The 14,902-nt window shown below is 39.9% G+C and overlaps 1 protein-coding gene across 1 annotated transcript in view; it reads left to right on the plus strand.

Annotated features, from left to right (window-relative positions):
• The window catches only part of NBAS (NBAS subunit of NRZ tethering complex), a 393,558-nt gene that overhangs the window by 240,917 nt on the left and 137,739 nt on the right, over positions 1-14,902 (plus strand). The window contains exons 39-40 of the mRNA XM_054476756.2: positions 10,736-10,812; positions 11,198-11,335. Of these exons, the coding sequence (XP_054332731.1) occupies positions 10,736-10,812; positions 11,198-11,335 (215 nt within the window). The remainder of the gene's footprint in view (positions 1-10,735; positions 10,813-11,197; positions 11,336-14,902) is intronic.

Consider the following 14,902-nt stretch of genomic DNA (forward strand, 5'->3'; position numbering starts at 1 on the left):
TCGCATCAATGTTCATCAGGGATATGGTCTAAAATTCTCTTTTTTTTGTTGTGTCTCTCCAGGCTTTGGTATCATGATGATGCTGGCCTCATAAAATGAGTTAGGGAAGATTCCCTCTTTTTCTATTGATTGGAATCATTTCAGAAGGAATGGTACCAGCTCCTCTTTGTACCTCTGGTAGAATTCGGCTGTGAATCTGTCTGGTCCTGGAGTTTTTTTGGTTGGTAGGCTGTTAATTATTGCCTCCATTTCAGAGCCTGTTATTGGTCTATTCAGAGATTCAACTTCTTCCTGGTTTAGTCTTGGGAGGGTGTATGTGTCCAGGAGTTTATTCGTTTCTTCTAGATTTTCTAGTTTATTTGCATAGGATGTCTATAGTATTCTCTGATGGTTGTTTGTATTTCTGTGGGATCGGTGGTGATATCCCCTTTATCATTTTTTATTGAGTCTATTTGATTCTTCTCTCTTTCCCTTTATTACTCTTGCTAGTGGTCTATCAATTTTATTGATCTTTTCAAAAAACCAGCTCCGGGATTCATTGATTTTTTGAATGGTTTCTTGTGTCTCTATCTCCTTCAGTTCTGCTCTGATTTTAGTTATTTCTTGCGCTTCTGCTAGCTTTTGCATTCGTTTGCTCTTGCTTCTCTAGTTCTTTTAATTGTGATGTTAGGTGTTGATTTTATATCTTTCCTGCTTTCTCTTGTGGCCATTTAGTGCTATAAATTTCCCTCTACACACTGCTTTAAATGTGTCCCAGAGATTCTGGTACATTGTGTCTTTGTTCTCATTGGTTTCAAAGAACATCTTTATTTCTGCCTTCATTTCGTTATGTACCCAGTAGTTATTCAGGAGCAGGTTGTTCAGTTTCCATGTTGTTGGGTGGTTTTGAGTGAGTTTCTTAATCCTGAGTTCTAATTTGATTGCAGTGTGGTCTGAGAGAAAGTTTGTTGTGATTTCTGTTCATTTACATTTGCTGAGGAGTGTTTTACTTCCAATTATGTGGTCAATTTTAGAATAAGTGCGATGTGGTGCTGAGAAGAATGTATATTCTGTTGATTAGGGGTGGAGAGTTCTGTAGATGTCTATTAGGTCCGCTTGTTCCAGAGCTGAGTTCAAGTCCTGGATATCCTTGTTAACCTTCTTTCTCATTGATCTGTGTAATATTGACAATGGGGTGTTAAAGTCTCCCATTATTAGTGTGTGGGAGTCTAAGTCTCTTTTAGGTCTCTAAGGACTTGCTTTATGAATCTGGGTGCTCCTGTATTGGGTGCATATATATTTAGGATAGTTAGCTCTTCATATTGAATTGATCCCTTTACCATTATGTAATGGCCTCCTCTGTCTCTTTTGATCTTTGTTGGTTTAAAGTCTATTTTATCAGAGACTAGGATTGCAACCCCTGCTTTTCTTTTTTGCTTTCCATTTGCTTGGTAGATCTTCCTTCATCCCTTTATTTTGAGCCTATGTATGTCTCTACACGTGAGATGGGTCTCCTGAATACAGCACACTGATGGGTCTTGACTCTTATCCAATTTGCCAGTCTGTGTCTTTTAATTGGGGTATTTAGCCCATTTATATTTAGGTTAATATTGTTAATGTGTGAATTTGATTCTGTCATTATGATGTTAGCTGGTTCTTTTGCCCGTTAATTGATGGAGTTTCTTCCTAGCATTGATGGTCTTTACAATTTGGCGTGTTTTTACAGTGGCTGATACCAGTTGTTCCTTTCCATGTTTAGTGCTCCCTTCAGGAGCTCTTGTAAGGCAGGCCTGGTAGTGACAAAATCTCAGCATTTGCTTGTCTGTAAAGGATTTTATTTCTCCTTCCCTTATGAAGCGTGGTTTGTCTGGATATGAAATTCTGGGTTGAAAATTCTTTTCTTTGAGAATGTTGAATATTGGCCCCCACTCTTCTGGCTTGCAGGGTTTCTTCCAAGAGATCTGCTGTTAGTCTGATGGGCTTCCCTTTGTGGGCAACCCAACCTTTCGTGCTGGCTGCCCTTAACATTTTTTCCTTTATTTCAACCTTGGTGAATCTGACAATTAAGTGTCTTGGGGTTGCTCTTCTCAAGGAGTATCTTTGTGGTGTTCTCTGTATTTCCTGAAGTTGAATGTTAGCCTGTCTTGCTAGGTTGGGGAAGTTCTCCTGGATAATATCCTGCAGAGTGTTTTCCAACTTGTTTCCATTCTCCCCGTCACTTTCAGGTACACCAATCAAACGTAGATTTGGTCTTTTCACATAGTCCCATATTTCTTGGAGGCTTTGTTTGTTTCTTTTTACTCTTTTTTCTCTAACCTTGTCTTCTTGCTTTATTTCATTAATTTGATCTTCAATCACTGATACTCTTCCACTTGACCGAATTGGCTACTGAAGCTTGTGCATGCATCATGAAGTTCTCATGCCATGGTTTTCAGCTCCATCAGGTCATTTAAGGTCTTCTCTGCACTGTTTATTCTAGTTAGACATTCATCTAACCCTTTTTCAAGGTTTTTAGCTTCCTTGCAATGCGTTAGAATATGTTCCTTTAGCTCGGAGAAGTTTGTTATTACCGACCTTCTGAAGCCTACTTCTGTAAACTCGTCAAAGTCATTCTCCATCCAGCTTTGTTCCATTGCTGGTGAGGAGCTGTGATCCTTTGGAGGAGAAGAGGTGCTCTGGTTTTTAGAATTTTCAGCTTTTCTGCTCTGGTTTCTCCCCATCTTTGTGGTTTTGTCTACCTTTGGTCTTTCATGTTGGTGACCTACAGATGGGATTTTGGTGTGGATGTCCTTTTTGTTGATGTTGATGCGATTGCTTTCTGTTTGTTAGTTTTCCTTCTAAGAGTGAGGTTCCTCAGCTGCAGGTCTGTTGGAGTTTGCTGGAGGTCCACTCCAGACCCTGTTTGCCTGTTTATCACCAATGGAGGCTTCGGAACAGCAAATATTGCAGAACAGCGAATATTATTGCCTGATCCTTCCTCTAGAAGCTTCATCCCAGAGTGGCACCCCCTGTATGAAGTTTCTCTTGGCCCCTACTGGGAGGTGTCTCCCAGTTAGGCTACACGGGGTCGGGGACGCACTTGAGGAGGCGGTCTGTCCATTCTCAGAGCTCAAATGCTATGCTGGGAGAACCACTGCTCTCTTCAGAGCTGTCAGACAGGGATGTTGAAGTCTGTAGAAGTTGTCTGCTGCCTTTTGTTCAGCTGTGCCCTGCCCACAGATGTGGAGTCTGTAGAGGCAGTAGTCCTTGCTGAGCTGTGGTGGGCTCCTCCCACTTCGCACTTCTGGCCACTTTATTTACCTACTCAAACCTCAGCAATGGTGGATGCCCCTCCCCCCAGCCAGGCTGCTGCCTCAGAGTTCTATCTCAGATTGCTGCACTAGGAGTGAGCAAGGCTCCATGGGCATGGGACCCGCTGAGCCAGGCAGGTGAGAGAATCTCCTTGTCTGCCGGTTGCTAAGACCTTGAGAAAAGCACAGTATTTTGGGCGGGAGTGTCCCATTTTTTTCAGGTACAGTGTGTCTCGGCTTCCCTTGGCTAGGAAAGGGAAATCCCCCAACCCCTTGCACTTCCTGTGTGAGGCAACACCCCGCCCTACTTCATCTCGCCCTCCGTGGGCTGCACCCACTGTCCAACCAGTCCCAGTGAGATGAACCAGGTACCTCAGTTGGAAATGCAGAAATCACCTGTCTTCTGCGTCGATCACGCTGCGAGCTGCAGAGCGGAGCTGTTCCTATTTGGCCATCTTGGAATGGGGAGAGTTAAGCATAGATTTCCTCTGGTTTTGGCCATATAACTTGTTTAGACAATGCATTATATTCAAAGTTTGAGAACTAGCATTACAAATTAAATTCATGCACACTGCCAAATGTAGAGCAGGTTTTATTTATTTATTTATTTTTTATGTTTAATGGCAAAGTCCCTGTAATTCAGTCTCTAGCCAGTATTACATGTTGTGCATCCCAGTGAAACTTACTTACCATCTTCTCTGAATATTTTGTCAAATATTGCTTCATATGGTTTGTGGATTCCAAGACTAAGAAACTTCCAAGTGTGGGTTTTGATTTCTACTTTATTAGGATTTCTGAGTCTGGGTGAGGGCTGCTGAGAGTTTTGATGCCCAGGGGTGGAGTGGAGACTCATGTTCTCCACTGTTCCCATCAGTTCCCTACAATTCATGTTAGTTAGGAGAGCCCTGGGCTAGGCACTTGGGTTATAGAGATTAATGCCTGGGATTATTGTGTGGGAGAAAAAAAGTCATGAGATAACTTCAACAACAATTGTGTTAGGGATTTGAGAAGAAAGATTCCTTTCCTTTCCATCTCAAATCCTGTGGAGAGTGGTATACTTGATGCCTGGGATTCTTCCAGTCTTGAAGCAGCTGGGAGGCCATGGGTTTAGTGTGGCCAGAAACAGCTGGCTGAGTGCAGTGCTGGAGACCAGGCATATGTAACTTGTCCAGAAGTGTCTTCTAGGAAACCCCCTTTGGGAAATAAGTAACTGACAGGGAGCTTAAGCATTTGACACAGTTTTCAGGAAGGATTTCTTTCATTTTTCTTCCCCACCATTTTTATTGAGAAAATTTAAAATTCACAGTACAGTTGAAATAATTTTGCAGTGAACTCCTGTTCACTCCTGTTCATTCTCCATTCACTCCCGTACACTCCTGTGTACCCTCCAATTAATATTGCCACATTTACTGTACCTGTATTTCTCCACCCCTCTATTCATCAACCAAACCCAACTTCTTTTTTGATGCATTTCAAAGTAAATCATAGATATCAGTAAACTTCACCTCTTGACACTACACTGCATATCTTTAACTATTTTTTACTTTTGTGTGTTTTAAAATTTACAGTGAATTACAAAAATCTTAGTTGTATGATTATACAGATTCTGACAAGTGCAGCACCTGTGTAACCCTCACTCCTGTCAAGATGCAGACCTTATTGCCACCCTAGAAAGTCTCAGCCTCTTCCCAGCACTTGCCCAACCCACACTTCCTGCAGGGCACCACATGCTCTGATTTTTCCCCACTGTAGATTAGTTTTGATTGTTCTAGAATTCATTAAATGCAATCATATATTTTGTATAACACTTAAAGTGAAAGTTTTTGAGATTCATCTATGTTGCGTCCATCAGTAGGTTTTTGTTTTAAATTATTGAGTAGTATTTCATTGTATGCATATAAAACTGTACATCCACGCTTCTATTAAAGGATACCTGGGGTCTTTCAGCTTATGGTTGTTAGTTTTAAAAAGCTGCTGTGAACTCTCATACAAGTATTTTGGTGGACATGTGTTTTCATTTCTCTTAGGTAAATTTTAATGGTATTGTTGGGTCAAAGATTATGGGTTTGTTTAGTTTTATAAGGGACCGCCAGAATTCTCTTACTTTCAGCTGGTGTGGATTTTTTGGGCTGTGGTTTTTCAAGACTGCGGGTTTTCTATCTGAGTTTTACCTGCCCAGCATGGCACGGGCAGGAGCTTGCCCTCAGGATTGAAGCTGTAAAGATGGGAAACTCACCAATACCATTCATTCTTTCAAATGGCAGCCATCTTCCAGTTTTTATTGGCTTTAGGTAACTATCCAGTGGCTTTTAATACTTTTTTGTTGTTGTTGTTGTTGTTTGTTTGTTTTGTGATGTGATGGAGTCTCTCTCTGTTGCCCAGGCTGGAGCGCAGCGGTGTGATCTTGGCGCACTGCAGTCTCTGCCTCCCAGGTTCAAGCAATTCTTATGCGTTAGCCTCCTGAGTAGCTGGGACTACAGGTGTATGCCATCATGTCTGGATAGTTTTTTTGTATTTTTAGTAGAGATGTGGTTTCACCATCTTGACCAGGCTGGTCTCCAACTCCTAGCTTCAAGTGATCCACCCGCCTCGGCCTCGCAAAGTGCTGGGATTACGGGCATGAGCCACCATGCCCGGCCTTTTAATACTTGTTTTTTATATTTTATCTAGAGTTTACAGTTTTAATCGGTAGGAGGGCTGTCTGGATAATAGAACCCAATCACTGAAGAATTTAAATAGAATTACTCTTCTGGATTTCAGTGGAGTTCACCAGGTGACGTGTGGTTAAAGTCTGAGTCATAGTTTCCTAGAAAGAGTAATAGAAAGCCAGAGAGCCTTTTGCTTAGGATTAATTCTGAGGAGTCAACTCATGAATGAGGTCTTTAACTGGTCAAAAGAATTTTGCACATTCTCCAGCTGGCTTGGGTGGTTGAAATAGATGTCAAGAAGTCCCTAGGGAATTAGACCTCATGGATGTTCAGGTGGGTGAACTGCACAAGCTCAACAGCATTTCTGGAGGAGATGCTCAAAGTGAGAATTGAGAAACCACATGGCAGTAGCAATGAAAATTGCAGTTGCATGTGTTGTTTGACCCAGTAGCTCTACTTCTAGGAATTTATCCTAAGAATATCTTCATTCACATTCTTAAATGGCATGTGTTAATTGTTTGTCATAGCGTAATGTTGTCAATAGCCTGATAGGTACTGATCAAGAAAGACATCGATTTTTTTTTGGGTCTTCTGTTTCCTGTCTTTACAGATGAACTGCCTTTCTGAGTTTGGCAGATTTACATAAGCTTCCAAGCCTGTGTAAAAACAATACTGTCTTCTTGCAGGATTTTTGAGACACATAGAGCTAAGTGATATAAAACACCTATTTCATGTTTGGCTCCTCAGAGCATATATTTTTAAAATTATAGGTATTTGTGTTTTAGATTAATTTTATTATTTTTGTTATACAAAGCAATGGCATGAGCACAGGCAGAGAGTTTGGATAGCAGACTGATTTGGTTGACATACAGGGTAGGTTTAATGGCAAATTAAAACCACAAATTAAAGTTGGCCCATATTTATGGAGACTTTAAATGCTCCATAGGAAATGTTAACTTTTGTTTTTTAGGGAATGGGAAACTAACGAAGATTCTTTTTCTGAGCTAGAGAATGACACAATTACTGAGTCCTTGAGTAAAATTAATATGAAACTGCTATTTTAAGAAAGTGCTGGAAGGAGAAAGACTGAAGGCATCAGGTAGAGCAGCATTGGGGGGCTATTGAAACGGTCTAATTTTTGAACAATTAAAGCCTAGAGTTTGTGGCAGTGAAAATAGAAAGTATGTGTGAAAGAGTTCTTTGGAAATTATTCAGTTGGATTTGACTAGGAACCAAGTGCTGGCAGCAGAGGAGAGGATGAAGTCCAAGATGACTCTGTGGTGTTAAGTTTAGTTTATTGGGAAAATAAGGTACTATTTTAGAAATATGAAAGATATTGGATAAAGAATGATTAATTTGAGGTAGTGTTTGAGTGGCAGTGTCCAACAAGGAGTTGGTAAGGCCAGTCTTATGAGATGGTTCAAACCTAAATAGTGGGAAAATAGACCAGGGTACCAGTTGAATTTAAGAATAGAATTGAGACTAGGCATGGTAGCTCATGCCTGTAATCCCAGCACTTTGGGAATTCGAGACAGGAGGATCACTTGAGGCCATCAGTTCAAGACCAGCTTGGGCAACATGAAAATACTCCGTCTCCACAAAAAAATTTTAAAGCAATAGTCTGGTGTGGTGGCACACGCCTGTCATTCTAGCTACATGGGAGGCTAAGGCAGGAGGTTCACTTGAGCCCAGATTTTGAGGCTTCAATGAGCCAAGACTGTCCCATTCCACTACAGCCTGGGCAGTAGACCGAGACCCCATCTCTTTAGAAAGGAAAGAAAAAAAAAAATGTAGTTGAATTCTCTAGGTGAGGATGTAGGGTGGAATTAAGAGATAGTGAAGAACTGACCTAACTGAATACTCACATTGAAGAATCAAGGACGAAGATCTGGTGACGCACACAGAGGAGGATCATCTGAGGAACAGATGCAGGAGAACTCAGTGTCCTTGAAGCCAGAGGCAGGCCTATCTGGCAGTGCCTAGTGCTACAGTGAGATTTAAGAGAAAAAGAAGAGAGAAAAGACCTTGGGTTTGGTGACCTTTGGAGGTCATATTAGTTGGGACCCAGGGATGGAGGGACTTGAGGAAAGAGGGAGTGTCAAGGTAATGGGTGCAGTGGGGCAGACCACTCATTTGTAAGGTTAGCAGTGAAAAGAAAGGGGACTGTGGAAGTTATCAGAGTGGAGAGTTATCAAGGGGAGAATTCTTTTCTAACACTGAGATGATTTGTTTGTGTGTTGGCACTAGGCAGATAAAAAAGTACTGTGACTCTGAATCCTCTCTTGTAAGTTGAGGAAAACATCTAACTTCTTCCATAGAGAGGTTGTGAGGGGGAACTAATTCAAATGATTGCTGAGTGCTCGTTAAGAAGCAGCTAAGCCACAGGAAATAAGATAACAGAGGTGTGTCAGCTCATCAGGTGTGACTATTTAAGTCTGTTCTTGCTTCTTGGTGAAATTAGTCTTTATGCTTAAATGCAATTGTTAATTCATTAATTATGATTTATCTAAAATGGAAATAATTGTCTCTGTTGCACTGTGGTTGTTATTGGAAGAACCTTTTATCAGTCATTTTTAGGGGGAAATGAAAACATGTTGTAACTGAAGAAAAGAATTTGCTTACTCAAGCCTGTGGTTTATAGAGGGATGGAGGGAGCCTACTGGGTGCTTTCTGTGTGCTAGAATGATGCTCTGCACTTTGCATACTCTACTTCATTTAATCCTCATTTACATTGGAGGCAAATATGCTTCAGACCCCAAATGCACAATGCTTTGAAAACCAGAAAGATTTTTATAATTCGTTTGGCATCAAAACCTGAACTAAACTGACATGAGGCTACTTTATAGTCTGCTTATCTCACTTAATATGAGTATTCAGATGTTTTGCAGCAGAGATATTAATGTCTTTGATTATTGGGTGTTCCCACACCATACTTAGGGTGTTATGTAATACATGATATGTATATAGCACAACCTCCTAAAGTCCAAAACATTCTGAATTCTGGAACTCAAAATTATGTAGTCAATCAGTTGGGGACCTGAGCTTTGATCCCAGGACTTTCTGGTTCTGACAATGGTTTCCTTCCTGCTGTATCATTCTGTTGGATTTTGTAGGCAAGAGATTCATTATATATGTATAGATTTTGTTGTAGTTGTTGTTCTAAAACATGCCTGGGATTTTGGTTTTATCTGGATATTGGTAAGACACACAGACATGGAAACGATTGTCACGAAGGAAGAAGTTTATATTCACAGATTCCTAAAAATGGAAGGCAGGACACACCCAGGTGGGGAAGCATCCTGGTGGTTTAGAGGCAGAAGGAGCCAGGAGAAGGCATGGGTGAGGGCCCAGGTTTCATGGGAAGTAATAGGCGAGGCAGGGTAGGCAAGTGTTGAGATTACAGGCATGAACCCCCATGCCCAGCTACCTCTTCTTTGATCTTGTAATAGCTTGTACAAAATTTGATTTGGGCCCTTTGAATTGTATTTGAAATTATTTGTTTAGAGTCTTTTTATTCTTGAAAGGATTCTAATTCATAAGGCAGTGTCTTGTTCAAAGAAGGTTCTTGTTGATGTTGAGCGAAGGAATAAATTTGGAAGTAGACCTTGAAATAAATAGCTTTTGATTAGAAAATGTCTCTAAAACCGTATGATTCCTTGCAGGAGCTGAGGCTGACTGGTGGTCCATTTGGTTCATAAGGTTCGGATAACATGTAGGAAATAAATATTTGGATAACTGATGTTCCCTTTGTAGATACACAGTGGGGAAGACACAGTAGGTTTTCTCTGTGAGTCATCCACAGGAAATTTAGAGTTCTAAGTCAGCCTCTGACACTTGAGCCATTTGTAGGTTCCTTCTCACCCTCCCACCATTCCCAGTGCCTAGACTATCAGCTAAACAGAGATTATACAAACAACTTAAATGTCAGTCTAAGTAAGACATAATTGGGAGGGTAAATCTTCTGGAAAAATCATGTGGTGCATTTCCAAAGTCAAATATTATTTACTTTGAATTATTCATATACTATCTCCTTCATTAGTGCTGATCATGAGCATCTGTGTTTTTTTAAAAAGAAAGGATTCATATTGTGATTACATATGACTACCTAGTATTTGCTATTGAGATCCTAAATGAATAGGATACATCCTTATTGAAACAAGCTGTGTACAAACACAGACCGTATTGACAATGCATACTCTTATGTTAAAGCTATGACATTGGCAAGTTGTGGTTTGTGTAAAAATTTATGTGGAAAAGAAAAGTTTTTAATGGTTGGGATATTTTAAGACATACAAGCAAAACGAAAGACTGATTTTCTTTTTGTGGAGCGTGATGAAGAGGGGTGTTATTGGAAGGAACAAAATCATATTATCATCATTGTAGTAATCAAAAGATTTACCCTAAATTTGCACTCCTAAAGCTATTTTATTGCTCTGATCTTTAGTACTCATATTATCACCCTCCATATTAGCTAACGTTGAAACACAATTTTGTAGCATGGTCTGCATCTTTAAAACCGAAAGACCCAGCCCTAGGAAACCAGCCTCTCTCATGTCTTTGCACTTAACCTTTGCAGCTGCCCTGACAGAATTTCCTCATGTGTAAGTAACCAATAGTATACTTTTTCTGAATTAAGGCAAGGTTACTATTTAACACAGTTCCATATGATCTGTTTTTAGATGGTACGAACAGCCTTTCTTAAAAGGTCTCGGCCACTAATTATTTGTTGAAATCTTATAGGGCTGAAAACATGGCATTTAATAACTATGAATATCATATGCAACCTCAGTAAAATAATATTTCTTTTTCTGCATTCAGTTCTCTTGCAACTAGCAAGTGAAGCCTTGCCAAATGACATGACCTTGGCTCTTGCTTACCTTCTTGCCTTACCACAAGTAAGTTTGCCCTTACCAATGAAGAAGAATTTAAAATGACCAAATGGAAAATGTATACTGTGAATTTTCATCCGTAAAATTGTTTGTTGCGTGCCATTTCCTCCTCTTATTTCTTAGGTGCTGAAAGGATCCCGGTCAGTATCTAGAGAGTCAATTCTACAGTTAGCTTAAATGTCGATCTTTACATCCACTTTTACTGCATAGGATTTGTTTTATAGTGCCTTGTGATTTTTAATATAGTCATTATTAAGTTGATCTTGAGCTTGAGTTGATATAATGGGAACTTTGTACAAAAAATCTGCAGGAATGACTAGAAATGTAATGCTTTATAATGATCTTCTTAATTTCCTTTCAGTTGAGTTAATTCTAACATGTTCCCTCCTAGGTGTTAGATGCTAACCGGTGCTTTGAAAAGCAGTCCCCCTCTGCGTTATCTCTCCAGCTGGCAGCATATTACTATAGCCTCCAGATCTATGCCCAATTGGCCCCATGTTTCAGGGACAAGTGCCATCCTCTTTACAGGGTGAGTCTTCATGATTTCCAGCTTATTAATGAGCAGAGTTAAGCCTTTTCTAAAATACTCAAAACATGTGTTTAATTTTTGGAGGAACTGATTACATATGTATCCAGAATGTATTCCAAGTGGCAGGCAGCTCTTGGCTTTCCTGTATTCGACAAAGTTGCTTCTCCAGGTATCAGTAAGTAGAGTTTAATATTTATTGTGAATATTGATTCCTCCCTCTAATTTTTACTTAATTTACTCATTTACTTAATTTTACTAAATTCTTAGGAATGGCTAAAGTAGTAGGAAAGGCAAAATGGAGAATTGTTTTTTTAATTTACTTTCTAAAAGGAAGATGACTGTGCCTAACTTAGGAAAGTAGGCGACATAATTCTTTGAGCAATACTGCACTTTTATTTTTTTTTTAAGCCAGAGGTATGAGAGTAGTCAGTTGTACAGACAGAATGTTGAAACATATTATTCATACTTGCCAAAAATGTCAGACAGCTTTTATGTAACTTTATTGTTAATTTCCAAGTGAAAGGTAAACATGGCCTCAAGTTACATGTGCCTTCTTTTGTGGACACAAGAGTATTGCAGATGCCACTGAAAAATCCTTCCAAGTACTTGTATAGACAGACCAGTTTTCATTATCTGCATTGAGAAATTATCTAATTTTTGTATTGGATCATTTTAAGAGTAGATAATTAAATTGATTAGACTTTAAAATCCACTGTGTACATAAATCCAAGGTCCAGATTTTATTGAGGCAAGATTCTTCCTTTCCCAACCCCAGACAAATTCTAATACAACTTAAATTTTTCCTGTTTTCCCTGATAGTAAATTACCTTATACCAAAATGAAAAGTCCCAAAGCATGTACTATTTGTGACTGGGTTAAGTTAGGAGAAAATCGTTCAATTTTATCCCACCTTTCATATCTCACCATCACTCTTTCCAAACTCGGATAGTGCAGTCACTCTATAAGAAAGCCTGTTTAAGATTTCCACAATTAAAGATACATTGTTTGGTTCCGGAGGCTGGAGTCATGCTGCCCACATCTTGTTTGGGAAGCAAAAGCTCCCAGTGAGCTGGTGTCCCCATGTGTCTTTCATGGGACTGCCCCCTTTAGATCCCCACCTGTCACAGCCATAGCTTCGGGGTCCTGTCATCACATCCCCCCGGAGGGCAGGCAGAAGGAGGCCGAGGGCCCCAGGATTTCTGCCTGGTCCCTTCTCACTGTGAGGACACCCTTGGCACATCTTTCTCAAGTCACACAAACTATTGCAGTTACATACAGAATTGCTGACAGGAGCAAGAGTCGCTGAGGAAACAGCTGGCAATGTGACAAAATTCTTTTCTGGGACAACAATCAAATCATGTATTTGTATTTTTTTAACTTTACCAATGAATTGTACAACAATGTAATAATAAAGTTCATCCTAATATGAAGTGCAAAAAAAAAAAAAAGATTTCCACAATTAAAACTGGCAAAGAAATAAAGCAGAATACTGAAAGATAAGGGTTAAAAGTAAATATGCATTTATCTTGATTTCTTCTATGTTCTTATAGTTCTTCCACATGGTAGAAAGCGTATTTTATTTCCAGGTCTTATATTTTATGTAAGGAAATAATTTCATGTGTCTGTCAAAGTTCTAGCTGCCTCAGCCTTCCAAATCATATCTAAGAACTAGGATGATGTGAAAACCTTCCATTTGTGGTGGTAGATAGGTTTTCATCCATCAGTGTTTATTTACAAGAAGACACGTGGAAAGACCATCCATAACACATGATTCTCCCAGGACACCATCACTATTGTGTGTATACTGGTTTTGGGCATATTTTATTCTCATGTCAGCATTTGGACAAGAAACAGGAATGCTTTATTCTTTTAACCAGTTCACCTAAGGTGTTACTTTGTTTTGGGAATGGTGTTTTTTGTTCTTTGGTAGCTACTGCTGCTTTATACAGATACTTATTTTATATAACTTTATTATACTCTAGTAATTTTGTTTTTTTAATATCTCAGGTATGGTTTAATGTGAAATAAGAAACATGCATTAATATGTATTATAAATTAAGGGACTGAAGTGATTAAGTGGAAATTTGGCAAATGTATTTTACTCTTACCTTTTCATTAGTGCTATGTGTGTACACAAGTACCAAATAATTTCCTCTAAAACTCTAAGTACGTTGAAACACAGTGAAGCTTTACTTTGACCAAATGCATAGTACCTTATTGTAAACTTGAATTTTTTCCCCCTAAAGGTCAGTTGAGTTCTCAAAATATATTTTACTGAGGTCTCTAAGTGGATGTCATTGAACTGGGATGCTGGTGCTGAAATTAGATCTCATTCTTCCATTCCAACTATATCATCTTTATTAAGGTCCTACTGTTTGCTTACCCCATGCTGTACCTTTCCCGAATACATAAGATTGGAAGGCCACTACATTTGTCCATTTTCATACTGCCATAAAGAACTTCCCAGGGCCAGGTGCAGTGGCTCATGCCTGTAATCACAATACTTTGGGAGGCCGAGGCAGGTGGATCACTTGAGGTCAGGAGTTCGAGACCAGCCACCACGGTGAAACCCCGCCTCTACTAAAAATATAAAAATTAGCTGGGCATGGTGTGGGCACCTGTAATCCCAACTACTGGGGAGGCTGAGGCAGGCGAATTGCTTGAATTTGGGAGGCGGAGGTTGCAGTGAGCCGAGATTGTGCCATTGCACTCCAGCCTGGGCAACAAGAGTGAAATTCCGTCTAAAAAAAAAAAAAAACTGCTCGAGACTGAGTAATTTATAAAGGAAAGAGATTTAATTGACTCACAGTTCAGCATGGCTGGGGAGGCCTCACAAAACTTACAATCATGGAGGAAGGTGAGCAGGAACCAAGGCACCTTCTTCACAAAATGGCAGGAAAGAGAAATGCCAAGCAAAGTGGGAAGAGCCCCTTATAAAACCATCAGATCTCATGAGAACAGCTTGGGGGAAACCACCCCCATGATCCAGTTACCTCCACCTGGCCTCTCCCTTGACACATGGGGATTATGGGGGTTATAATTCAAGATGAGATTTGAGTGGGGACACAAAGCATAACCATATCATTCTGCCTCTGGCCTCTCCCAAATCTCATGTCCCTTTCACATTTCAAAACCAGTCATGCTTTTCCAACAGTTCCCCAGAATCTTAATTCGTTCTAGCATTAACCCAAAAGTCCAAGTCCAAAGGCTTATCTGAGACAAGGCAAGTCCCTTCTGCCTATGAGCCTGTAAAATCAAAAGCAAGTTAGTTACTTCCTAGAAGTAACTGTGCTCTGCTTCTCTTTTAAACATGAGTTCCAATTCCAAACCATCTCTTTTTATGAATGCATAAAACTGATTGCTTTTAAGAGCATCCAAGTCACCTTTTGAATGATTTGCTTCTTAGAAATTTCTCCCACCAGATACCCTAATTCGTCTCTCTCAAGCAAAGTTCTACAGGTCTCTAGGGCAGGGGCAAAATGCCACCAGTCTCTTTGCTAAGAGTCGTCTTTTTCCCCAACAAGTTCCTCATCTCCATCTGAGACTACCTCAACCTGGACTTCATTG

The sequence above is a fragment of the Pongo pygmaeus genome, chromosome 12 (genome assembly GCF_028885625.2).
Source record: "Pongo pygmaeus isolate AG05252 chromosome 12, NHGRI_mPonPyg2-v2.0_pri, whole genome shotgun sequence".
Classification (NCBI taxonomy): domain Eukaryota; kingdom Metazoa; phylum Chordata; class Mammalia; order Primates; family Hominidae; genus Pongo; species Pongo pygmaeus.